Consider the following 25,786-nt stretch of genomic DNA (forward strand, 5'->3'; position numbering starts at 1 on the left):
TGAGGGCTTGGCCCCTAAAGGGCAGCTCGACGCCGGAGTGGTTCACGCCACTCCATCCCGCCGGGACCCCCCGCCGTGTAGGGGGAATCCCGGTCCATGTTTCTAATTTTACAATAGAAACAAAGACGAATTATTCAGTACTTACACTGTAATAATGGCAAGTTAACGTACTACCACCCCCTACTAACTGTCCCACCCTCTACTCATACCCACAAGACAAGCAGACATAGAGGGGTGGAAAGGGGTAAAAATAATAAGGATTATGGTAAAACCTGATGAGTCATTGCTTTTGATGTTGAATTCTTTGTAGCAGGCTGTCCTCTCAGCACGCTGAGTGATCGAAGCCGCCGGTGTACAGTTGGAGATGGTCTTCCAGCAGAAACATTCATTCAGTACTTACAGGCAGTTGGACTTATTTTGGAGAGACCCTTTAGCCTTTATTAAACCGGGCCTTCAACTCAAAGGTCCACCTTTACATAGAAACATACAGAGAAAATAGAAGCAGGAGGAGGCCATTCGGCCCTTCCAGCCTGCTCCACCATTCATTATGATCATAGCTGATCATGAAGTTCAATCCTGATCCTGTCTTCCCCCATATTCCTTGATCCCTTTAGCCCCTAGAGCTGTATCTAATTCCTTCCTGAAATTACACAACCTTTTGGCCTCAACTACTTTCTGTGGTAGTGAATTCCACAGATTCATCACTCCCTGGGTGAAGAAATTTCTCCTCACCTCAGTTCTAAAAGGTTTATCCCTTATCCCCTAGTTGTGGACTCCCCAACCACTGGGAACGCTCTTTGTGAATCTACCCTGTCTAACCCTGTTATAATTTTATGAGATCCCCTCTCACTCTTCTAAACTCTAATGAATGTAATCCTAACTGACTTAGTCTCTCTTCATGTGACAATTCCGCCAACTACAACCACCCAGCCTTACTGGGGAGAGAGACATTCCAGAGAAACCAGAAGCAAACATCATGAGCTATCGCAAAGCCCTGCATCTCCAGCCAGTTCATTTGCTATCAGCCAAGTCCATCAATATGAGTCATCATTGATGTCAGTCAATCTACTGTAATCCGTTCTGTAATCTACTTGTTTGAATTAAAGACAGCACTGCCTTCTGGAATCCGTTTGCTTGAATTAAAAGCTGATTCATGAAACTGCTTTCTTGAAGTCACAGAATACTGCTCCTGCTTGAGTTAAAGATACAATTTGCCTTCAAAGCGCATGTCCATAAATCAACTATAGGTCAACAGTTTAACAGCAAAATAAAAGAAATGGGTAAACAGGAAAAAAACAGGGTTTAAACATAAGAATCCTTCTAGCAGGTATGGGAAGAAATTAGGAAAGCAAATGGTATGTTAGCGGAGTGTAAGTGTATTAGTCAACTGTGCAAGGCCTTGGTAAGGCCACACCAGGAGTAATGTGTACAATTTTGGTCTCCTTACCTTTGGGGGGAGTGCAACAAAGGTTCACCAAACTTCATAGATAAAGTGATTGTCCTATAAGGAATGATTGGGTGGACCAGGACTATCTTCCCTAGTACGAAGTCTTACAACACCAGGTTAAAGTCCAACAGGTTTGTTTCGATGTCACTAGCTTTCGGAGCGCAGCTCCTTCATCAGGTGAGGAAGGAGCAGCGCTCCGAAAGCTAGTGACATCGAAACAAACCTGTTGGACTTTAACCTGGTGTTGTAAGACTTCGTACTGTGCTCACCCCAGTCCAACGCCGGCATCTCCACATCATATCTTCCCTAGAGTTAAGAAGAACAAAAGGTGATCACATGGAAACATATTGTAAGGTCTCAGGCAAGCGACCACTTGAAAGCGATGGCTGTAGAAAAGTTTTGATTTATTCTCCTTACTAATTACACATTCCATTCCTCAAAGGGTCTCCCTCGCACAGCCCACATCCAGGCAAAGATATTTATGTCCCAGTAGTCCTAGGAAATGGGGGTATCCTTGCACCCCTCCTCTGGGTAAATTGTACTCGGGTGAGGCCACAAGGACTCTGAGGTTGTAGATCCCTGGGCTTCCTGTAGGGTTATAACACTATAACATTCCCACGTTGCTTAACAAGTTCACTTCTGTGAGGATGTTTCCCCTTGCTGCAGAAACCAGACCGTGCTCGCACAGTCTCAGGAGGCAGCCATGTTGGACTGAGATTAAGTTAAATTTCTTCACTTAGAGAAGTTTGAATCTTTGGAATTCTCCAATCCTGAGAGCTGGAAGCTCAGTGGACACTCAATTGGAATATAATCAACTCAGAGGTCAATGGATTTCTGGATAGTAAGGAAATTAAGGGATATGGACATAGTGCGGAAAAACAGTGTTGAGGTAGAAGATCAACATTCACGGTGACGTTGAACGTCAGAGCAGTTTTGAGAAGCTGAATGGCCCGGTCCTGCCCTTATTACTTGTGTTTTTAACCGCAGGTATGCAGTGTCCAGATATCATTGAAGTGAACTTTGCACCAAAAATAGAAGAGCGGACTGTGGAAGTGTCACCAGAGTGCAGCTGTGCATATGCATAATTATTTCAAAGCAGTATTTTTATATTCCTTGCAATTCGGCAGATCACTGGTCATTTATTTCTCTTACTGCAGCATGTCCATTGACTTGCCACATGATTCCTCTACTCATATACTAGTACCACTCCAAACATTAACCTCAGTGACATATATAAATGACTTGGGGATAAATGTAGGACGAGGATAGCTCAGCATCTCTTGGGCACAGAGAAATTCTTAATTGCTTCATTCTGACACCTGCACCCTGCAGGGGGAGGTAATGGCATTGTAGAATTGTCACTGGACTAGTAATCCAGAGACGCTGGGCAATGCTCTGAGAAAAATCCCATCATTGGCAGGTGGTAACATTTGAATTCAATGAAAGCCGTGGAAGGAAATCTGCCGTACTTACCTGGTTTGGCCTACAAGTAACTCCAGAACCACAGCAATGTGGTTGACTCTGTAATGGCCTAGCAAATCACTCAGTTCAAGGGCAAGTAGGGATGGGCAATAAATGCAGGCTCAGCCAGCGATTCCCACATCCCTGAACAATTTTTTTAAAAAAAATTAGTCTTTTAAGGAATAAACTGTAGAAATAATGTCATCTAACAGCATAAAGAAAACAGAACAGAAATGATAAGATAGCACTGCAGGTTATGGGCCAAGTGCGGGCAACTGGGACTAGCTTAATGGTAAAAACTGGGCGGCATGGACTGGTTGGGCCGAAGGGCCTGTTTCCATGCTGTAAACTTCTATGATTCTATATCATTAATAAAACGAGATAGCCCCATTTTTAAATTAAACTTTGATGTCGACTTAATTACTGAGGACACATTTTGTTTGCTGGCATTCTGCTATGAATTTATTGTGCAATGTGAAAAAGTTGTTATCGAAAATATCAATGGTGGGATTTTCCCACTGTGTTGCACCCGCCGCCTACCCATTGCTTTGGGTGCATAGAGGGAGAGGTCCAAAATGGGTTTCGCTCTAACAGGCGGGGCCGGAGGGGGCCCATGAAAGAAGGGGTGAAGGACTGGTTAGAAGAGAGATTATGAAGACTGGGGGTTGAAGTGGATAGCACTGCTGCCTTACAGTGCCAGGGACCCCGGTTTGATTCCGACTTCAGGTTACTGTCTGTGTGGAGTTTGCACATTCTCCCTGTGCCTGCATGGATTTTTTTCTGGGTGCGGTGGTTTCCTCCCACAGTCCAAATGTGCAGAATAGGTGAACAGCCCATGCTAAATTTCCACTAAGTATCCAAAGGTTGTGTGGGGTTACAGGGATCAGGTGGGGGAATTGAGCCTAGATAGGCTGGTCTTTCGACGGGTCAGTGCAGACTCGATGGGCCGAATGGCCTCCTTCTGCACGATAAGCATTCTATGGCTGAAAAGTGGGGGGTTACAGAAAGTGGGGGCCCTAATGGTGGATGGATCCTCAACTACACTAGTGGAGTGTGCTCACTTTGGTGGGGGGTGGGCGGGGGGGGGTGGATGATGCCCCAATGTCCACGACTATGGATGGGTGTGGGGCCAGGTCACCCTCATACTGGTGCTGGGGTAGGGAGGTCCCATGGATTTCTAGTGATGGGGGAGGCTGGACGTGTTGCCCATGTCTGCAAGCGATTGCGATGTCCGAGTTGGGGGATGTGGGGGACATTGAGCCTCACTTTGAGAACTAGGCACCCTTTAAAATTGATGCCCTGATCTCTGAGGAGCCGATCTTGTGACTAAGTGAGGATGAATACCGGTCTGGATTGCGCCTAAATACCTGGCGGGAATCACCCCACCAAACCAGCCCAAAATTAGTCTTTCTTTTGAAGAATCACACCCCAAACAGAGTGATTTAGGGTAACTATTTATTTACTGTTTTGAATGCATTATTTATAAATGTAATGGTATACTGGCCTTAATGGTAACAATGATAATTCAAGGATTTCAGTTTGCCTCAGTGAGATGCAGAATGACACCACCAGCATGTGTTCAATCTGCCCACTTGCTGTGGTATTTCTGGCAGCCGGCCTCCTTGCCCTGGCCCTGCATTATGTGGAGTCATGGCCTCAAGCTGTATAGCCAGCCATCACTCCCTAATGGAGCAAAATGCCTAAGACCCATTGTAGATTACAGTGAGTTACCTACATACCTAGTCCATTGTAATCTTTTAAAAATTGCAGTGAATTTGTTGGGGGGGGGAATCTTGCTAGTCCTGCAAAAGCGAACTTGACTGGCAGGAGGGAGAGGAAATTTAGATATGAAGACTTCAGTCAGTGATCCAACTTGTTCCTGACTTTGCGCAATGTTGCTGAAGGCAGGTCATCAAAAATAATGCCTACCTACCCAGCAGTTGTGGGTAGCCAAGTTGAATATTTAAAAACGAAATTATTATTATTTTGAACAATTTCAGAGTATCCAATTATTTTTTTTCAAATTAAGGGGCAATTTAGTGTGGCCAATCCACATACCATGCACACCTTTGGTTGTGGGGTTGAGACCCATGCAGACACGGGGAGAATGTGCAAACTCTACACGGACAGTGACCTGGAGCTGGGATCGAACCTGCGTCCTCGGTGCCTTGAGACACCAGTGCGAATCACTACACCACCCTGCCGCCCCTAAAAACCAAATTATGAGCAGAACGGGAACACCGCTAGAATAATACTGGTGGTGGGTGCCTGCCCACACCCACAGTCCCAGCACTGGCAAAGCACAAAGACTGGCAGGTGTCTGGAGACCACTGTGCCTGGGGACCAGCAAGCTCTGTTTCAGCTTGACCCCTCTCCATTGAAGCACTGGGTGCACAGAGATTAATGGTCCACACCACAGGATGCATGCTATCTGGTAGAATTACATCCCTGCACATTGGTGGCCTGGTATTTGTGACTTCATTTTAATTTTAAGAAGAAAATACCTGTTCAGCGGACACTTCAAGGTGATAGGCATGCTTGAGATTTTCATCATGCAGCAACAGTGCCCTTCTGGCAGTGGGGCTGTCAACCTTTCAAGGCATCAGGCCTTCTGATTAGGCTTTCAGCCTCATGAACCTGCCCACTGTCTTTAAATGCATGGCAGATGCAGGGGCAGCCAGTGAACATGACACCTCCCATCAGATTAATGTCAGTGGATGCATTGCCAGCAAGAGGGACCAGAAAATGCACCCCCCGCCCCCGTCCGATTATTCTTAAAAGGCACAAGATTCCACATATCATGTTTATCACAAAAGACGACTGGAGCCGAAAGATCCCTCGCCTTCTAATTATGTATTTCACTTTGAACAATTTATGGTGTGCAGAGATTGATAACCCTCCTTTCCATCCGCCTGACTCTAAATGTGATGCTGGTGCATTTGGATGACAGATATTAAAGGAGAGAAGTGAACTGAGATGATAATAACAAAGATATTCCTGTTTTATTTTCTGTTGCAGGTTTTCAGGGATGAATCTGCCTCCACCTATTATCAGCAGCAAGAACTGGCTTAGGCTGCATTTTGTATCAGATAACAACCACAGGCACAGAGGATTCAGTGCTCAGTACCAAGGTAACTTTTCAGACACGAAGGATGCTTATTTTCAGAAGAGAATTTTGTGCAGATACAAATAAAAGCCTTGGGCATCTCTGGGAATAATGTTTAAATAATGTTGAAAGCAAAAATTAATATTAATGTCTAAATTGTGTCTGTCTACATCCAAAGCCTCATGAAATATTAATTAGAGAGTGAAAACCTTCAGAGTACAAAGGTGACTTTGCACCAGCAAAGTGTGTGAATAAAGATCATTGACCATCTTCACTACTAAGCAGTATGTTTCATAACTCTGCCTCTTTTCTTACCCAAAGCTAGATTTTCCATATTTCTCCTCTCTGGTGAACTGTAAGCAATGCAGCAATAGCAGGTATTCCCTGACCCTGTTGAAATCACTGAATGCACTATTGGTTTCCAGTGAGCACCTGTATACATTAACTGCGAGGGTAGAAAAATCATCATCAGTACCCAGAAGTTCCTTTTCAAAGTGGTAGCTCAGTTATATTCCTCATTGCTGCCAAAAATTGACAATGGACTGTCTGTCAAATTAGCTGCATTATTAATCACAACCACACCAATAGAGTGAGAAGGAAACATGGCACTTTTTGGTACATTTTGCACCTTCTCACAGAGATTGTTTCTGGTTTGTAAGAGGTAGAAGCAAGGCCACTGTCAATCCTCCACTCGATTTGCCAATTTATTTCTCTGCTGCACTGAAGTACTCTGTCAATTTTTGATAATTTAGATTTCCTCCAGAACAGTCAACCTATTGAAACAAGGGAGAATTTTCTTGTGATAAATGTTCTCAAAGAAAGTTGTTCAAATAAACAAACAGAGAGGAACCTGCACTCGCAGACCAGTGTTCAATTAAAATAACATGCATTGCAGGTTATTTTGATCTTGCTTTCTGTTACCACATATAAATGTTGTGTTCAAAAATACATTGAATAGAATTCTCCCATGTCCACAAAGTGGGAATCAGCATAAAAATTGCTTTCACACCGGCATGAATTTACCATCTTCCGATAGTGCCTGCCAAGGTGGATCAGGAATTAACTTATTTGCATCCTGCCAATAGGCTGCAAATGAAGGTCTCAGTTGAATTTTCACCCATCACCTAATTTTCCATTACGACAACAGGAAAACACACCCGCTCAGAACACATCTGGACCAACATGGCGTGCAAAAGTTGGAACTTACTGAAGGCCTGGGGCAATCTTCAGAGCTCGGGATAGAGGCTGTCAGCGACCCTGGACCCAGGAACACCTCAGTAGTGTGGGGGGTGGGAGTGGAAGAGGTGGAGAAGAGGGGGAGAACGGTGAGGGGAGCATCTATTCGGTAAATCTTGTAGCTTCAGTGACTCCAAGGAGATTTATCTTCCAGCTTCAGAGTGTTCCTGGAAATCCATCCTCTTTCTTCAAAAGGTGCATTTTCTTTCTTCAATGGTGGGTCAAAGATATCCATCAAGCCCCCCCCCCCACCCCCCCCCCCACCCCCCCCCCACCCCCCCCCCCCCCCCACCCCCCCCCCCCCCCCCCCCCCCCGCCAACCACCATTGAAGATGGTGCAAAATGCTTGGATGCAGAATTAATAATGCCAGGAATGGAAGGTATGCGTGGTTTCCCATCAGCCTCCACAGTGGGAAACGTCCTCCATCCCTATCACCGCATTGGACTTTGTCTTGGATGGGAGAATTATACCCATTGTTTCTCCTTGAGTGTTTGCAGTTAGGTCAGCTTACCCTAAGGGAACATAAAGTCAGCAAAATGTTCTGCATGGCATCCCGTTGGTGTGTGAATTTAATCCAGCCTCCCAGCCGCATGTTTCTTGGGAGACGCCGTTCCATTTGCTGGTGGCGCAAATGGCTTCTTCCACTGTCAATGGGAATTCCCATTGACACTACCCCATGTCGCCAAGAGACCGGCGGGTCACGTGCGCTGCTGTCAGGACTAGAGAATCGCACTGCCAATGAACGGCTGGAGAATTCCGGCCCTTATCTGTTGAACTGTGTTTGAAGAATACAAATAAGCAGATGTGGTTAACTTATCAGAGTACGAAAATGTACCCCTGAAAGTTCTGATACACTCCAAAAATCTTTATGGGATGTCTTCATGATGGCATACATAGTATAGACTGAGCAGCTACTTGATATGGCGATGGAACCTGACGGAATTCTCTAACGTGTTTCAATTAAGTCAGAAAAACACTACTATCCGAACAAGATGCAGTATTTTTTTATTATTACCGGTATTTGCCATTTCTTAAAAAAACATGGCAACATTCTTCATGTTGCTTCCTAAAAATAAAAGCTTACTCGAAGGTGTGCTGGAATAACATGTGAATACTTGAGGGTGAATTTTAGTTTTGACTTGACCTGATCAAGCCAGCAGTAAATCTAGGGAAAACAATTTTGAATTCTTTGCTTTTGTGCATTTTTACTCGTGCAGCAGAAATGCTCAGCTTGTGGCTCACTGGCAAAATTATACAAGCCCTTTGTATTTTAAATTGTAAAGGATAATTTAGAATTTATATTCCAAGTGTTCAGTGCTTGCAAACATCAGCTAAGATCTAAAGGGCAAATATCTCTTATTATCCCGACACATGGTGAAATCCACATGTTATTGGTTTGTGCATGTAATTCTCCTCATCGGAGGTTCTTCATCTCAGTTGAACTTTATGAATAAAGAACAATTCTCAGAAAAAGAGCGAAAAAATTAGAAGTGTATGCTTCAAACATTCGGTTCTTTGTCTTATTCACCATGTCCATTTGAGCACCATTAGGTTAATTCGTCAAAAAGGTTTGCTGGAGAATCCGAGAGGAGTAGATATCTTCAACAAATCTTGATAATGCTTATTGCCATTAGCAATGTTAATATTCTATCATGTGGATACCTGCCACAGTTACAGAATATTGTAGGCATCTTTGTCAAGGTACAGAGAAATTCATCTTTTGATCCTGAACTACATTCAGGCCAGAAATTAACCAAGATAATGTATTGCATCCTAATGCTGTAGCTGATAAGAATACATGTCCTAGGGGACACTTTCAGAAATTAAATAAGTCCAAGTAAATCCCTGACTGTTATCCTCTCTGTCCACCGCGTTGAAATTGTTCCATAGTCTGGCAAAAGAAAGTTGAATTCCTGAACATTTCTTGTTATAAATATCTGAACTGCTGTGGGAGTGCTCAACACCAAATGCTGAAAGAGAATACGGGACAAACCATCAAAGCAACCCACTACCTGCTAGATCACACAATGCATTGGAGGGTAGCTCACATTAACAGCACATTTTTGGTAGTTGGAGGCCATTTACTGGCTCATTGAAAATCCAGCATTTTAAGGTGGGCCCAACATAAATAGGCTGACATATAATAGAAATATAACAGTTATATTTCTGACATATAACTGACATATAACAGTTTGTCAACTTTGAATTTGTCTATATATGTGTTTCTGGAACATACCTCTTCATTCACCTGAGGAAGGAGCAGCGCTCCGAAAGCTAGTGACATCGAAACAAACCTGTTGGACTTTAACCTGGTGTTGTAAGACTTCGTACTGTGCTCACCCCAGTCCAACGCCGGCATCTCCACATCATATAATAGAAAGGAAAAGAAGGAGGCACAGCATACAATGTGATCCCCTATTTCCACCCATGGAAGTACTGAATGTCAGTGGCATCCAGTGTAGCGAGAGCTATAAGGGGAAGACATGTGGAATTGAGACATTGCATTGGCAGTTTCTTGAATGTGATCTATTACTAATTGCAATGTCAAAACTGGCAGAAGGAGGTATTTTGTTTAATTTCTCCGATGCCCGATAAGAACTCCAAGGGGTAACTGACACTGGATTAAGGTGTCACAGCAACATTTTTCATCCCATTAAGTGGATAGTACAGATGTGGTAGAAACAACTTAAAAAGTAATCAGATGCTGAGATTTCTCACAGTTTCAGGGAAACTGGCAGTGGGCCAGTGGAAGTAATATTGCACTCCACTCCAGGTCTGTCTCTCTATGATCCACACAGAAATTTCTGAGCTGGAGTCTAACTCAACAACCTACCTGCAATCGATCATAAGCAAGCCTGGCAGTGAACAACTATACAACTGTTCAGAGTTGATTGTTGCTGTCTGTTTTGAAATGCGTTGCTTCAGATGTTAAGAATGTACGTCTTTTTTGTTGTTGGTTTTTGATTGTGTAACTTTTCAAAGGTGCTTGCAAATTGCCACTTATTATGAACGACACACAGCCTGAGTGTGCAGTGATGACTTAATATCATTCAGATATCTCTTTGGCTCCTGTTAAACTGAGAGACTGCTGCAGTAGTAAACAAGCACTGCTGTCGTCACACCCCAGAGCTGCTGGAACACATAGCAGATCATGTGACCTGCTCCTTGATACCTCTGTAAAGTTTTTCTTATCTGCTTCTACACATGACAACTAGTATTAACATCAAATCAGTGTGACACCTGCCATCATTACATTTGCCACCAGCTGATCTTCATTAGTCATTTTTCTTTTAATGACATCTAGCAGAAGGGTACTGAATGGCTTTCAATATTATAATTTTATTTAAAACATAACCTACTTGTTCAATGAAGTGTATTCTTGATAGAAAGTGAAGGCAAGATTTTTCCTATCGCTGGTAGCAAGGAATTAAAGCTAATGCTTACAATATTCAGACTTAGCTGGTACCTGAAAATCTGTTATACGGCCAAGCATTTCATGTTTTCTTATTCCTGGACTATGGTTCCAGGAATTATCTCTTGTTACTCCTTGTGCGCTTATTAAATGTTAATTATGGAGAGGTTATATAGATACTTTACTACATGCAGCGTTATTGCACATAATCTGGTTTGTATTAAACCTTGTATGAAGTGAAACATGAATACTATTATCCTGCTTATTACTATTAACTGCATCCCTCTTCTGAGTATAATATAGACTGCATTATGTAGCCCATGCATGGCAAATAAACATTTATTTGATTAGAATTGTTCCTATTAAACAAACACTATTAAAGTTTGCTTAGTATTGCTCACAAATGGTGATATGTCCCATAAAAAGAAACAAACTGAACTTATTATCACTCTCTCACAGCTGGTTTCCATTAAATGATAAAAGGGTATTAAACAGGCCCCCAAATCTCTATTAGGCAACATCTATTACTGGAAGAATGCATAAAATGTTCTCATTCACACGAGCTCTATACTCCATTAGGCCACAAATTTCTGAATTAAGATTACTTATTCTCAATACCTAAAAAGCAAAATATTGCTTTTGCTTAAAGCGTTTTCATCTGTCAGTTCAGAAATGTGCTAATAATCAGTCCCGTGAAGAAGCAACCCCATTATGATCCATTCCTATAATCACCAACTTTAGGGGCAGCACAGTGGCGCAGTGGGTTAGCCCTGCTGCCTCATGGCGCCGAGGTCCCAGGTTCGATCCCAGCTATGGGTCACTGGCCGTGTGCAGTTTGCACATTTTCCCCGTGTTTGCGTGGGTTTCGCCCCCACAACCCAAAGATGTGCAGGCTAGGTGGATTGGCCATGCTTATTGTCCCTCAATTGGAAACACATGCCTCATAAAATCCACATCGTCCCAGTTAGAGGCGTAGACATTCACGAGTACCACTCGGATCCCCTCCAGCTTCCCACTCACTATGATATACCTACCCCCTTTATCAGCCACTATTCTCCCAGCCTCAAATGCCACTCGCTTGCTGATCAGAATTGCTACCCCCCTGCTCTTCGAATCCAGCCCTGAGTGGAACACCTGACCCACCCAACCCTTCCTTAATCTCATCTGATCTGTGACCTTCAGATGTGTCTCCTGGAACATTGCCATGTCTTCCTTTAGTCCCTTTAAATGCGCGAACAAGGGTGCTCTCTTAACTGGCCCATTCAGACCCCTCACGTTCCAAGTGATCAGCCTGGACGGGGGGCTACCCCCCCCCCCCCCTCCCCGCCGATTAGCCATCACTCTTTCTTGGACAGCCCCAAGCCTGTGCCCCCCGCTTCCCCGGGTACCCCCTCAAGCAGCGGCCGCCCCGACCGTCCTTTTATTCCCTGAAGAAAATCTCTCCCTTGCTCGCAGAGCAGCCATCCCCCCCCCCCACCCCCTCTCCCCCAAACACCAGAAACCTAATTCCCCAAATCAAACACCAACTCAACACTACGTCACCCCCCCACCACGCTTCCGAGAGTCAGCTGACCTCGATAGCCCCCGCTCCTGGTGCCGGTCAGACTATCACCCTATTGTTCAGACCCTCTCCCCACATAGAAAAAAACTATTTCTAGATCACATTCCCCACTAAGTAAACATCAGCTCTCCAAATCCATTAGCATAACCATAAAGCTGAACAAACACACTCACTTGAAACAAAACCAAGTCCCCCGAAGGGTAGTGCTAGCTTCAGGGCCCCCCTCCCCCCCGCATCAACCATCTTTTGAACAAAGTACCCTCCAACCGTCCACCCAACCCGCTCTCTCGCCTATGACTAACCACAATCTTGTATTAAAATAGAACACAATTACAATCCGCCGCCTCCTCCCATCTTCGAAGCATTAAGTGTCTCTTAACTCGAGTCCAACTTCTTCTCTTTAATAAATGTCCAAACATCATCTGGCGACTCGAAATAATAGTGTCGGTCCTCGTGCGTTACCACAGTCTCGCTGGGTATAACACCCCAAACTTCACCCCTTAAAGAGGGTCGCCTTTGCCCGGTTGAACCTCGCACGTCTCTTGGCCAACTCCACACCCAGGTCCTGATAGATGCGCACCTCATTATTCTCCCACTTGCTGCTCCGTTCCTTCTTGGCCCATCGCAGGATGAAAATCGGTGAAAACAGATCACCATGGCCCTTGGCGGGTCATTCACCTTGGGTTTCCTTGCGAGGGCTCTGTGCGCTCCATCCAGCTCCAGGGGTCGAGGGAAAGCCCCCGCTCCCATCAACGACTCCAGCATACTCGCCACATACGCTCCCACATCTAATTCCTCAATACCTTCAGGAGGCAAATTCTGCCTCCTGGTTCTGTTCTCCAGCTCCTCCAGCTACTCCTGTATCTGCTTGTGGCGGTCCTCTAGCACCTCCACCTCATGCTCCTGCACAGTTATCTCGTCCTCTCGGTTGGAGAGTTTTAATTCAATCTCCTGGATCGCTTTCCCCTGGACTGCCTGAGTCGCCAACATTTGGTCGATCAATACTTTCATCGGGTCAAGCGTACCCCTTTTTAGCTCGGCAAAGCAACTCTTAAAAAACTCCATCTGTTGCTCCTTCGGCCAGTGAGCCGCCGCTCCCTGGTCCTTGCCATCTGCCATGTTTCGCCGCACTGCCAGCTCCCCTCGCTTCCCTCTATCAGGACTAATTTGTTTCACACGGTCACTTCTGGTCCAGCTATCCATACACCGGGGGGGGGGGGAAATCCTCCTTACTGATGCTAACTCCACCGATTTATTCCAGTAAATCGACAAAAATCCGAGAGAAAAGGTCCGAAAGTTTGATTCAGGCGGGAGCTATCGAATGTGCAACCTACTCCTCCATGACCGCCACCGGAAGTTTGTTATAAATCAATTTGCTCGTAGACAAATCATTTGCCTCAAAGAAACCCAATTGCCCGTCAATTGGGATATGTATTTTACATTTCAATTGTTTGTTGGTGTTTAAGAGTAGAATTCCAATATCATATTAACTGTGATGATACTGGACATATTCTTGTTGATTCTTTCAGACATAGAAGACCAGAGCATGGTTTCTCTCTCTTCATGTAGTTTCCTTGTTGTCCAAGGGCTGCTATTCAAGGTTAATGTCATGATATCACAATGGGGCAAGGTGCGATAGCAGGCCCCAAGAAATACATCTCTGCCGGTACAGGGATTGCTGTTGGTATTATTCTGCACACATTCTACACATCTAGCCAACTGAACTAACCATGTTCCCTCCTCCACAGCAGGACATCTTTGTTTATATCCTCTAGATAAACCACATCCCAAATATTCCTTTCAAATTTGGTACAAAGGACTTCAAATAAGGACTTTCACCAATACATTATCGATAGATAGAATTTACAGTGCAGAAGGAGGCCATTCGGCCCATCGAGTCTGCATCGGCACTTGGAAAGAGCACCCCATTTAAGCCCACACCTCCACCCTATCCCTGTAGCCCCATAAACCCAGTAACCCCACCCAACCTTTTTGGACACTAAGGGCAATTTATTATGGCCAACCCACCTAACCTTCACAGCTTTGGACTGTGGGAGCAAACCGGAGCACCCGGAGGAAACCCATGCAGACACGGGGAGAACGTGCAGACTCCGCACAGACAGTCACCCAAGCTGGGAATCGAACCTGGGACCCTGGAGCTGTGAAGCAACTGTGCTAACCACTGTGCTGCCATGCTGCCCTATTATTATCTGATTAGCACTGCTGCCTCACAGCTCCAGGGACCCGGGTTCGATTGCAACCTTGGGTGACTGTACATGTGGAGTTTGCACGTTCTTCCCGTGTCTGCATGAATTTCGTTCAGGTGCTTTAATTCCCTCCCAGAGTCCAAAGGTGTGCATGTTAGGTGGATTGGCCATGCTAAATTGTCCCTTAGTGTCCAAAGATGTGTAAGTTAAGTTATGGGGTTGAGGGGATAGGAAGAGGGAGTGGGCAGAGGGAGGGTGCTGACCCAATGGGCCAAATAGTCTCCTCCCACACTGTCGGATTCTATGAGTTTTCTAAAATTGAGAAATATGTCAGTGTATTTCTGCATAATAATTTTGCTTTTATAATCACCCTTGCTTATTGCCTGAGTGCCTCCCTTGTGGATGCCCTTACCTGTCCTAATGTTTTTACACAGTGCTACTCCAATAGTTGCACAATGGGTGGTGGATGGATGCTGACTTTCAGTGGAGGAGACTGCAGAAGATTGTGGAGAATATTGTCGAGCAGCTTGGGCTTAGAAAGCCTGAGTGTGGACTGCACCATCTTGGCTCGGCTGGTAGCAGCGGGCTATCTAGCTAATCGGCAAAAGCATAAGCACTGCAGTGGCCTTGATGGGAGGATGTATGCTGACTTCATGGAAGGAGACAGCAGAGTTGCGTTCAGTGAAGCAACAGCCACTCCTTCAGGTGGCACTTGGAATCCTATTAATCTGTTGGAGCACAGATTGCTGGACCACAGTAACATCTTGCAAGCCAACATGCACACTGTAATCCAAAGCCATGATGGCAGCAATATGAATTTCAGTTGCACACTCAAACATTGGATAGTTTCTGCTTATGTTGCAAAGGAAAGATTGGGCTTCAAGTTCTGTAGAAATGTCTGAGTCAGATTAGCGCTAGACTCCTTCCTGTTGGGTCAAATTGGATAAGACACAAACCACTTCATTCTACATCAATGTCAGCCTTCTTCCATGGGCTGTTGGTGACATTTTTCATCAGAGTCTTCTCTAGTGTTTTTTTTAAAACAGGTCTACTTTGAACAGTTCAATGGGTGGGATTTTCCACCCCCTCCCACTGGCAGGATCTTCCAGTCTCACTGAAGACCCCCGCAGCGGGTTCCTTGGTGGCAGCATGGGTGATCTCAATAGGACCAGACGATCCCACCGACTGCCAATGGCGAGCTGCCCCTGTCGGCGAAAACTCATTGTGGGAGCTGGGCAGAAAATCTCAGTCTGTGGTTAGCTGGTAAATTTGGAGGTAGATCTCAGCCAGTCGCAGTGTTCCATCATTTGACACCATGTGCAGATCCACCCACAAGGTATTCTCTAAATTACATGCAGGGTGAGTATCTGAACTGGTGGTTGCAAGTGTGATGTCTGGTGATGGTGCAACTTTATCAACATAGTAGTTTTGCTTTTTCACCATTGCTTGGCCGGATTGCACCTCTCGGATATCCGAAAGGCGATAAGCACAAGCATGAGATTGTGGGCAAAGACGCGCATGCTTAAACATCTGTAACTTGTAAATTGAGAATGTGGTATGACTGGGAGGTAAAATTCGAGAAAGAGGATCAGGTTTCAGGATATCGTTATCTTAGATGGTTTCAACCCTGTTACTGGTTACGCCCTCAGCAATTGCCATTGAAAAAATAGACAGCCTCATTTCCTCCATGTGATTGAGACATGCAGGCTACTCATTCCCCTCTGTATAGCTCCTGTTGCCTCCATTTGTGCCACCTTCTCCTACGTGATGCAGCGAGGAATGCAGCTGATTGTTTAACTCAATGCCTGCCACAGCTGAATATCTGAAGATATTTGGGGGTAGCAAGAGGTGACTGTGAGGCTGGCAATTGTGTGAGGGTGAGGAGGAGTATCATATTTGCCATGAGTCATGAGTGCCAGGGACTGCCGATGGGTGTGAACAGGCTGGGGAGTGATGAGTAGGAGATGTGATGTAAGGATGCATTCACTAGCCTTCACCACCTACACAAGATCATTAGACTACTTGTGATACTGCTGCCAAATGCTCCAATCCAGACTCCCTGGCCACCTACTCCCAATCCATTTGTCTTGAGGGACCCCCTAGTCCCTGTAAAACCAGGGTGCCTCTCATGCCCAACTCCACCACCAAGGTCTCCAGTTCCACATCAGTGCCCCTGGAGTCCTCTCTCTATCCTGGTGTTTCAAAGAGGGACAGACTGTCATTAAGTACAGAAATCTGGCTGCACCATATGGTGTTTGCAAACTTTGCTCAGAACCCTGCCGAGTGCAAAGGCAGCCTGCAGTGTAGTAGATGCTTGGCCAGATGCAACAATGATGTAGATAAGATGGCAACCCAAAATGTACCTTCCCGACCTCCACAGGAAACAAAGGAGGCAAACTTACACATCATGACCCCACGATCGTGATGAAACAGTGGGTGGGATTCTCTGGTCCCCCAGCTGCAGGTTTCTCAGCCACGCACCGTTTGCTGATGGCGGAATTCTGTCTCCTGCTGCTTGTCAATGGTATTTTCCATTGTAACCATTCCATGCCGCCGGGAAATCCGTGGGCCGGTATGCGCTGTCCGCAGGAAAAGTAAATCCCAATGCCCTGAAAATTTTGGCCAGTAACTTAAGACCTGAATGGTGTGTTATGCTAACAACCTGAAAATGCCGAGTTGATTTTCTCTACAGCACTGAGTTCATTCAGTTCTGCTGTGGGTATTTTGCACACATTTCCCCTTGTTAATCTGCACTTTATTCCCCTTCTTCATCGCCTTGCATAATATTTCTCAACCAATGGCGTGGATGCATGGGCCTGGTTCGTTGCCGAGCACCAAGTCCAATATGGCATCCCCCCAAGTTGGCCTATCTACATATTGAGTCAGGAATCCTTCCTGTGCACACCTGACGAAATCAGTTCCATCAGTTCTCAGCCTTTGCTAATGACCTTTTCTAGTTAGTAACCAGGAGTAACCAGGTGCCACATGTCACCATCTTTGTTTCCGATTGTCTCATGCTGGAGCACATAACAGTCTTAACTCAATACCTTCTCCCCTTGATAGAGTTCCTTCATCTATCTTATCTCCATGAGAATGAGCAGGAATATGATACTAAATGATACTGCTCTAATCACTAAATTCAGACTTTTATCTGTGCAGCCTTGAAGAGTTGCAGAATGGTGGCCCGTTTCTGCACAGGATGAATTGCTAATCAGAATGAGAGCCATGAGAATGAACCCCTGACCCATGTGTCTCACTGGAATTGGAGGAAGGCGATGAGCACGGCATTTGTCCTGTTGCTTCCAGAAGCATTTGTTACAGTAAGACCTGTGTTAGGAGAAAAAAGCAGGAAATAAAGGAGATTTAAACCCTGGATCAAAGCAAAATTCCCACAGTGGTTACATTTTATGCCCTGCGTCCAAAGGATATCTCAATATTGTAGCATTAGCTGAAAAAACCTTGTAAATTCCTGTCCTGTAAAATTATCCCCACACGGTGAGCCCCTACAGTCCCCAGCAGTTGCAGGATGAGGATCTGAAGTGGACATTAATAGACCATTTTAGGGCTTCATTCGAAGATGCGGTGGGAAGACCATCTGCGAAGCTCCCTTTCCAGATTTATGGGAGGAAGTCCGAAACAAGAAAGGATCAGTCACTTTATTGGCAGTTTTCTATAGACCCCCCAATAGCAGCAGAGAGATAGAGGAACAGATTGGGCGGCAGATCGTGGAAAAGTGCAGAAGTAACAGAGTTGTTGTCATGGGTGACTTCAACTTCCCAAATATTGACTGGAACCTCCTTAGTGCAAATGGTTTGGATGGAACTGATTTCGTCAGGTGTGCACAGGAAGGATTCCAGACTCAATATGTAGATAGGCCAACTTGGGGGGATGCCATATTGGACTTGGTGCTCGGCAACGAACCAGGCCAGGTGTCAGATGTCTCAGTGGGAGACCATTTCGGTGACAGTGACCACAACTCCTTGACCTTTACCATAGTCATGGAGAGGGTTAAGAACAGACAGTATGGAAGGTATTTAATTGGGGGAGGGGAAATTATACTGCCATTAAACAGGAGCTGAGGAGCATAAAGTGGGAACAATTGTTCTTGGGGAAATGCACAACAGTAATGTGGGGGTTGTTTAAGGAGCACTTGCTGCGAATGCGGGATTGTTTTGTCCCACTGAGACGAGGAAGGAATGGTAAGGTGAAGGAACCTTGGATGACAAGAGAAGTGAAACTTCTAGTCAAGAGAAAGAAGGAAACTTACATAAGGTTGAGGAAGCAAGGATCTGGCACGACTCTAGTGGGTTAAAAGGTAGCCAGGATGGAACTCAAAAATGGACTGAGGAGAGCTAGAAGGGAGCATGAAAAATCCCTGGCAGAACGGATTAGGGAAAACCCCAAGGCGTTCTACACTTATGTGCAAAATAAGAGGATGATCAGAGTGAGAGTAGGGCCGATCAGGGAAGGTAGAGGGAACTTGTGCCTAGAGTCTGAGGAAGTAGGGGAGGCCCTAAATTAATATTTTGCTTCAATATTCACTAGAGAGAGGGACCTTGTTGCTCATGAGAACAGTGTGAACTAGGTTAATAGACTCAAACAGGTTGATATTAAGAAGGAAGATGTGCTGGAAATTTTGAAAAGCATCAGGATAGATAAGTCCCCTGGGCCTGACGGGATATACCCAAGGTTACTACGGGAAGCGAGGGAGGAGATTGCTGCACCGTTGGCGATGATCTTTGCATCCTCACTCTCCACTGGAGTATACTGGATGATTGGAGGGAGGCAAATGTTGTTCCCTGTTCAAGAAAGGTAATAGGGAAATCCCTGGGAATTACAGACCCATCTGTCTTACATCTGTGGTGAGCAAAATATTGGAAAGGATTCTGGGAGATAGAATTTATGATTATTTAGAAAAACATAATTTGATTAAAGATAGTCAGCATGGCTTTGTGAGAGGCAGGTCATGCCTCACAAGCCTCATTGAATTCTTTGAGGGTGTGACGAGACACATTGATGAAGGTTGGGCAGTGGATGTGGTGTATATGGATTTCAGTAAGGCATTTGATAAGTTTCCTCATGGTAGGCTCATTCAGAAAGTTAGGGGGCATGGGCTACAGGGAAACTTGGCTGTCTGGATACAGAATTGGCTGGCAGAAAGAAGACAGCAAATGGTAGTGGATGGAAAGTATTCCGTCTGGAGGTCGATGACCAGTAGTGTCCCGCAAGGATCTGTTCTGGGACCTCTGCTCTTTGTGGTTTTTATAAATGACTTGGATGAGGAAGTGGAAGGATTGGTTAGTAAATTTGCCGATTACACAAAGGTTGGGGGAGTTGTAGATAGTGTTGAGAGTTGTTGAAGGTTACAACAGGACATTGACAGGATGCAGAGCTGGGCTGAGAAGTGGCAGATGGAGTTCAACCTTGATAAATGTGAAGTGATTCATTTTTGAAGGTTGAATTTGAATGCTGAATACAGGAGAAAAGGCAGGATTCTTGGAAGTGTGGAGGACAGAGGGATCTTGGGGTCCACGTACATAGATCCCTCAAAGTTGCCACCCAGGTTGATAGGGTTGTTAAGAAGGCGTATGGTGTGTTGGCTTTCATTCACAGGGGGATTGAGTTTAAGAGCTGCAAGGTTTTGCTGCAGCTTTATAAAACCCTCGTTAGACCACACTTGTAACATTGTGTCCAGTTCTGGTCGCCTCATTATAGGAAGGATGTGGATGCTTTGGAGAGGGTACAGAGGAAATTTACCAGGATGCTGCCTGGACTTGAGGGCATGTCTTATGAAGAAAGGTTGAGGGAGCTCGGGCTTTTCTTACCAGACGAAGAAGGCAGAGAGGTGACTTGATAGAGGTGTACAAGGTGATGAGACGCATGGATAGAGTGGATAGCCAGAGACTTTTCCCCAGGGTGGAAATGGCTGTCACGAGTGGACATAATTTTAAGGTGATTAGCGGAAGGTAAAGGGGAGATGTCAGAGGTAGGTTCTTTACACAGAGAGTGGTGGGTGTGTGGAATGCACTGCCAGCAGAGGTGGTGGAGTCAGAGTCATTAGGGATATTTAAGCGACTCTTAGACAATCACATGGACAGCAGTAAATTGAAGGGGTGCAGGTTAGGCTGATCTTAGATCAGGATAAATGGTTGGCACAACATCATGGGCTGAAGGGCCTGTACTGTGCTGTACTGTTCTATGTTCTATGTTCTTGTCTGCAAAAGGCATTGAAAATGGATGTGCCACTTACAACTGATATTTTTCATTCCAAATTTATACCAATCAGGGCATTATTCATAAAGCTCTTCAAATGATTATTTGTGTTTGTTCTGCTCATCTAATTATTTCTGGCTATTCTGCATCCAGATAAATCCCCCCTTAGGCCACTTCAGTTAATGTGCAGCATAATGTGAGTATCCGTTTATTTGACAATACTCGCAAAATTAACTAGTTGAAGGATTTGGTGTATAATCATCTTGCTAATCTTAAATAGTATTATCAGAACTACTTAATTAAAATGCCATTTGACATTCTAAAACTTCTGCCTAATTACCAGCAACAATGTGGATTAGAGAAATTGCATTTAAATCACACTTGCTTATTTTCGAATAGTTTTTGATATTTGTTGCTTTTTGCCAGCAGAATTCGCCCAAAGTCAGCCGACCATTGAAAATAAAATTTCAGTTTTCAGCACAAATTTCCATCGGGCGAGATTCTCTGGGCTCCATGTGGCGTTTCTTTTTTAGTGGAAGGAGGTGGCCTGCAATTGGCTAGTGGTTGGATCTTCTGGTCCAGTCGCTGACAATGGGATTTCCCATTGAATCCACCCCACACCGCCGGGAAACCCGCGGCAGGGGTGCGCCGTGTTGTGTTACGCTGCTTCGGATAACACAGGCTGCTGCTTGATGCAGTCTTAACTAAAGAATGCTCCAGACTCTGAAATGAGTTCAACGTGTTTATTGAACCATCAACACAGTTCTCAAATGAGTTTGGTTCTCTGCTAATCTAACTGTAGTAACTCAGTCTAACTGTACCAGCTTGCTCTAAGCCACGTGCTGGGGTGTGATGCTGCTGATCAACCCTGTCTAACTCTCTAGATGTCTGTCTGTGGAAAAAGACAGGGGGCGAAATTCTCCGGAAACGGCGCGATGTCCGCCGACTGGCGCCCAAAACGGCGCAAATCAGTTGGGCATCGCGCCGCCCCAAAGGAGCGGAATGCTCCGCATCTTTGGGGCCCGAGACCCAACCTTAAGGGGCTAGGCCCGCGCCGGACAAATTTCCGCCCCGCCAGCTGGCGGAAAAGGCCTTTGGTGCCCCGCCAGCTGGCGCGGAAATGACGGCGGCGCATGCGTGGGAGCGTCAGCGGCCGCTGACGGCATTCCCGCGCATCCGCAGTGGACGGAGTCTCTTCTTCCTCCGCCATGGTGGAGACTGTGGCGAAGGCGGAAGGGAAAGAGTGCCCCCACGGCACAGGCCCGCCCGCGGATCGGTGGGTCCCGATCGCGGGCCAGGCCACCGTGGGGGCACCCCCTGGGGCCAGATCGCCCTGCGCCCCCCCAGGACCCCAGAGCCTGCCCGTGCCGCATTGACCCGCCGGTAAGGTAGGTGGTTTAATCCACGCCGGTGGGACAGTCATTCTAGCAGCGGGACTTCGGCCCATCCGGGCCGGAGAATCGCGGGGGCGGGGGGCCCGCCAACCGGCGTGGTGCGAAAGCCGCCCCTGCCGAATATCTGGTGGTGGAGAATTCGGCAACCGGCGGTGGCGGGATTCACGGCAGGGGGTCGGAGAATCTCGCCCAGGGTGTGAGTGACTCATCCCTTTTATCATGTTTATGGTATGCCCCTTGTGGTGATGCCACCTCTGAGTATCCTGACTGCCCATTGGTTGGGTCCTATTCTGAGTGTTTATTGGTTGCATGTTTGCATGTCATGACATCTCCCCCTTTATTTATTTATTTTTTTGTAGATGTATATACATGTGAATGTTTCTGTCTAATGTGACTGACTGAGGAATACAGAACAGAACAAACAAAACAAATGCTCATAAGTCCAGTCTCTGAGGCTTGCAACTGATCCTCGTCGACCACCAGAGAGGTGGTGGAAGGGATGACGGTGTCTTGACAGGCGAGTGGGAGGCACGACTGGTGGCCTCGTGGTTCGAGGTGTCTGGAGGTGGCAATTCGACACGTGGAAATGGAGGTGAATGTGGTTGTGGGCAAGCAACTTTTGGCAGTGCCCTTCGATTCCTTCGCACAATGGAGCCATCAGCCATACGTATGACATCGGACCTGGGCGCGGCCTGTCGAACAACGACAGCCGGAGCAGATCACCTACCATCTGGTATCTTGATCCTGACCGTGTCTGCCGGGGATAGCACATCCAGATCGGTGACATGTGCGTCATAGACCTGCTTCTCGCTGTCGCGAAGCTGCTGCATCTTCTACAGCACCGGGAGGTGATCAAGGTTGGGCAGGTGTATGGCTGGAAGCGTCGTCCGCAGGTCCCTATTCATCAGCAGTTGAGCTGGTGACATGCCAGTGGACAAGGGAGTCGCCCGGTACGCAGGTAGTGCAAGGTGTATGTCGGAAGCGGAGTCCGAGGCCTTGCGGATGAGCTGCTTAACGATGTGCACCCCTTTTTCGACTTTGCCACTGGCCTGCGGATAGTGTGGACTGGAGGTGACATGCCTGAAATTGTAGCTCTTGGCAAATGTGGACCATTCTCAACTGTGGAAGCACGGCCATTGTCGCTCATGACGGTGTTCGGGATGCCATGCTGTGAGAATGCCTCTTTACACGCTTTGATGACGGTCCGTGAGGTGCCGTCTGGCAGCTTCAGCACCTCAGGATAGTTTGAAAATTAATCGATGATTAAGATATAGTCACGACCATTTGCATGGAATAGGTCAATGCCAACCTTGGACCATGGAGAGGTCTCTAGCTCCTGTGGTTGGAGTGTCTCCTTGCTCTGTGCTGGTTGGAACCTCTGACAGGTTTCGCATTTCAGGACCATGTCCGTGAAGTCCTGGTTGATGCTGGGCCAATAGACAGCATGTCGGGCCCTGCGTCTGCACTTTTCTACGCCCAGGTGTCCCTCATGAATCTGCCGCAGCACCATGCTCTGGAGACGTAGCGGGATGACTATCCTGTCCAGCTTGAGCAGGATGCCGTTGATCAGCGTCAGGTCGTCCTTGACGTTTTAGAATTGAGGGCAATGCCCAATCTGCCAACCATTGCTGAGGTTGTGGATGACTCGCTGCAACAGGGGGTCTTTGGCCGTCTCTTCTCGGATGAGAACGATCGTCTCATCTGTTGCCGGGAGAGTGCTTGCACACAGTTGTAGTCACGACTGTGTTTCGACCTGCAATTCAATGTGCTGGATGATCTCTACTGGTTCACTGGGTGAGTCGACGGAGCGGGACAATGCATCGGGATGATGAGCTCCTTGCCAGGTGTGTACACCAAATTGAAATCATGGGCGAGATTCTCCGGCACCCGCCCCCCCCGGGTCGGAGTATCGGCGGGGGCTGGCGTGAATCCCGCCGGTTGCCGAATTCTCCGGCACCGGATATTCGGCGGGGGTGGGAATCGCGCCGCGCGGCGGGCCCCCCCCCCCCGGCGATTCTCCAGCCCGGATGGGCCGAAGTCCCGCTGCTAGAATGCCTGTCCGCCGGCGTGGATTAAACCACCTCTCTTACCAGCGGGACAAGGCGTCGCAGGCGGGCTCCGGGGTCCTGGGGGGGCGCGGGGAGATCTGGCCCCGGGGGGTGCCCCCACGGTGGCCTGGCCCGTGATCGGGGCCCACCGATCCGCGGGCGGGCCTGTGCCGTGGGGGCACTCTTTTCCTTCCGCCTTCGCCACGGTCTCCACCATGGCGGAGGCGGAAGAGACTCCCTCCACTGCGCATACGCGGGGATGCCGTGAGCCCAGACGCTCCCGCGCATGCGCCACCCGGCAATGTCATTTCCGCGCCAGCTGGCGGGGCACCAAAGGCCTTTCCCGCCAGCTGGCGGGGCGGAAATCAGTCCGGCGCGGGCCTAGTCCCTCAAGGTTAGGGCTCGGCCGGTCACGATGCGGAAGATTCCGCACCTTTGGGGCGGCGCGATGCCGGAGTGATGTGCGCCGTTTTTGGCGCTGGCCGGCGGACATCGCGCCGATTACGGGAGAATTTCACCCCAATCTCCGGAGTTTGAGCAGAATTCTTTGCAAACGAGGCGTCATGTCGTTCAGGTCCTTTTGGATGATGTGGACCAGAGACCTATGATCCGTCTCAACAGTAAATGCTGGCAAGCCGTAGACATAATCATGAAATTTGAGGATGCCGGTGAGAAGACCTAAATACTCCTTCTCAATCAGCGCATATCTGGTCTCAGTGGATGTCATTGTCCGTGACGCGTATGCTACTGGTACCCAGGATGACGTGTCTCCTCTTTGAAGCAACTCCGCCCCAATGCCATCCTGACTCGCATCTGTGGATATCTTGGTCTCTCAGTCTGGGCCAAAGAATGCAAGGACGGGTGCAGTGGTGAGCTTGGCTTTCAGCTCCAGCCACTCTGTTCGGTGCTCCACCTTCCACTCAAAGGCGGTTGATTTTCTTCACCAGGTTGCGTATGGTTGTGGTGTGTGTGGCCAAATTCAGGATGAATTTGCCAAGGAAATTGACCATTCCCAGGAAGCGCAGTACTGCTTTCTTGTCTTTAATTTTGTCTGTGTCTGGGCGCACACCGTGTTGCAAAATCTGATGCGTAGGTCCCCCGAAGGCTTCTTTGCGCGCACCATAGCGCTAAACCAGTCGGTTGGTTCAGTGACCTTGAAAACAATGCCTTTTTGTTGTAGACTCGTGAGCTCTGCCTTCAGGCACTCTCTCAGTGGAGCAGGGACACGTCGTGGTGCGTCAACCACTGGCTTGACATCAGGCCGCAGTAGAATCTTGTACTCGTACGGCAGCCGGCCCATCCCGCGAAATACATCTGGGTACTGGGTTAGGATGTCGTCGATGCTGGCCTGCAGATCCGAATGGGACGGCGTCGTGGTGTAGACCCTTTGAATGAGGTTCAGTTGCTTGCAGGCTTGTGCACCTAGCAGGGATGCCCTGTCTGGTTTAACAATCTCGAAGCATAAGCTTGCTTGTGTGTGTCGGCTGGATACCTGCAGATGGCAGGACCCCAGTGCCTTGATTGCATTTCCATTGTAGTCCAGGAGTTTGCAGGCAGCTGGAAGGATTTTGGGGAGCTTCTTGATTCTCTTGAAGTCCACCTGCGAAATCAGGTTGGCGGAGGCACCTGTGTCCAGTTTTAACTGGATGGGGCAGTGGTTGACCTTCATCACTGCATGCCATTCGTCCTCGGAATCCACG

The 25,786-nt window shown here is 47.1% G+C and overlaps 1 protein-coding gene across 2 annotated transcripts in view; it reads left to right on the forward strand.

The window, feature by feature from the left end:
- Nucleotides 1-25,786, forward strand: part of csmd3b (CUB and Sushi multiple domains 3b) — a 2,718,576-nt gene that overhangs the window by 1,571,472 nt on the left and 1,121,318 nt on the right. For both annotated transcript variants that reach the window (XM_072467431.1, XM_072467430.1), the window contains one exon: nucleotides 5,927-6,039. In XM_072467431.1, the coding sequence (XP_072323532.1) occupies nucleotides 5,927-6,039 (113 nt within the window). The remainder of the gene's footprint in view (nucleotides 1-5,926; nucleotides 6,040-25,786) is intronic.

The sequence above is a fragment of the Scyliorhinus torazame genome, chromosome 11 (assembly GCF_047496885.1).
Source record: "Scyliorhinus torazame isolate Kashiwa2021f chromosome 11, sScyTor2.1, whole genome shotgun sequence".
NCBI lineage: Eukaryota > Metazoa > Chordata > Chondrichthyes > Carcharhiniformes > Scyliorhinidae > Scyliorhinus > Scyliorhinus torazame.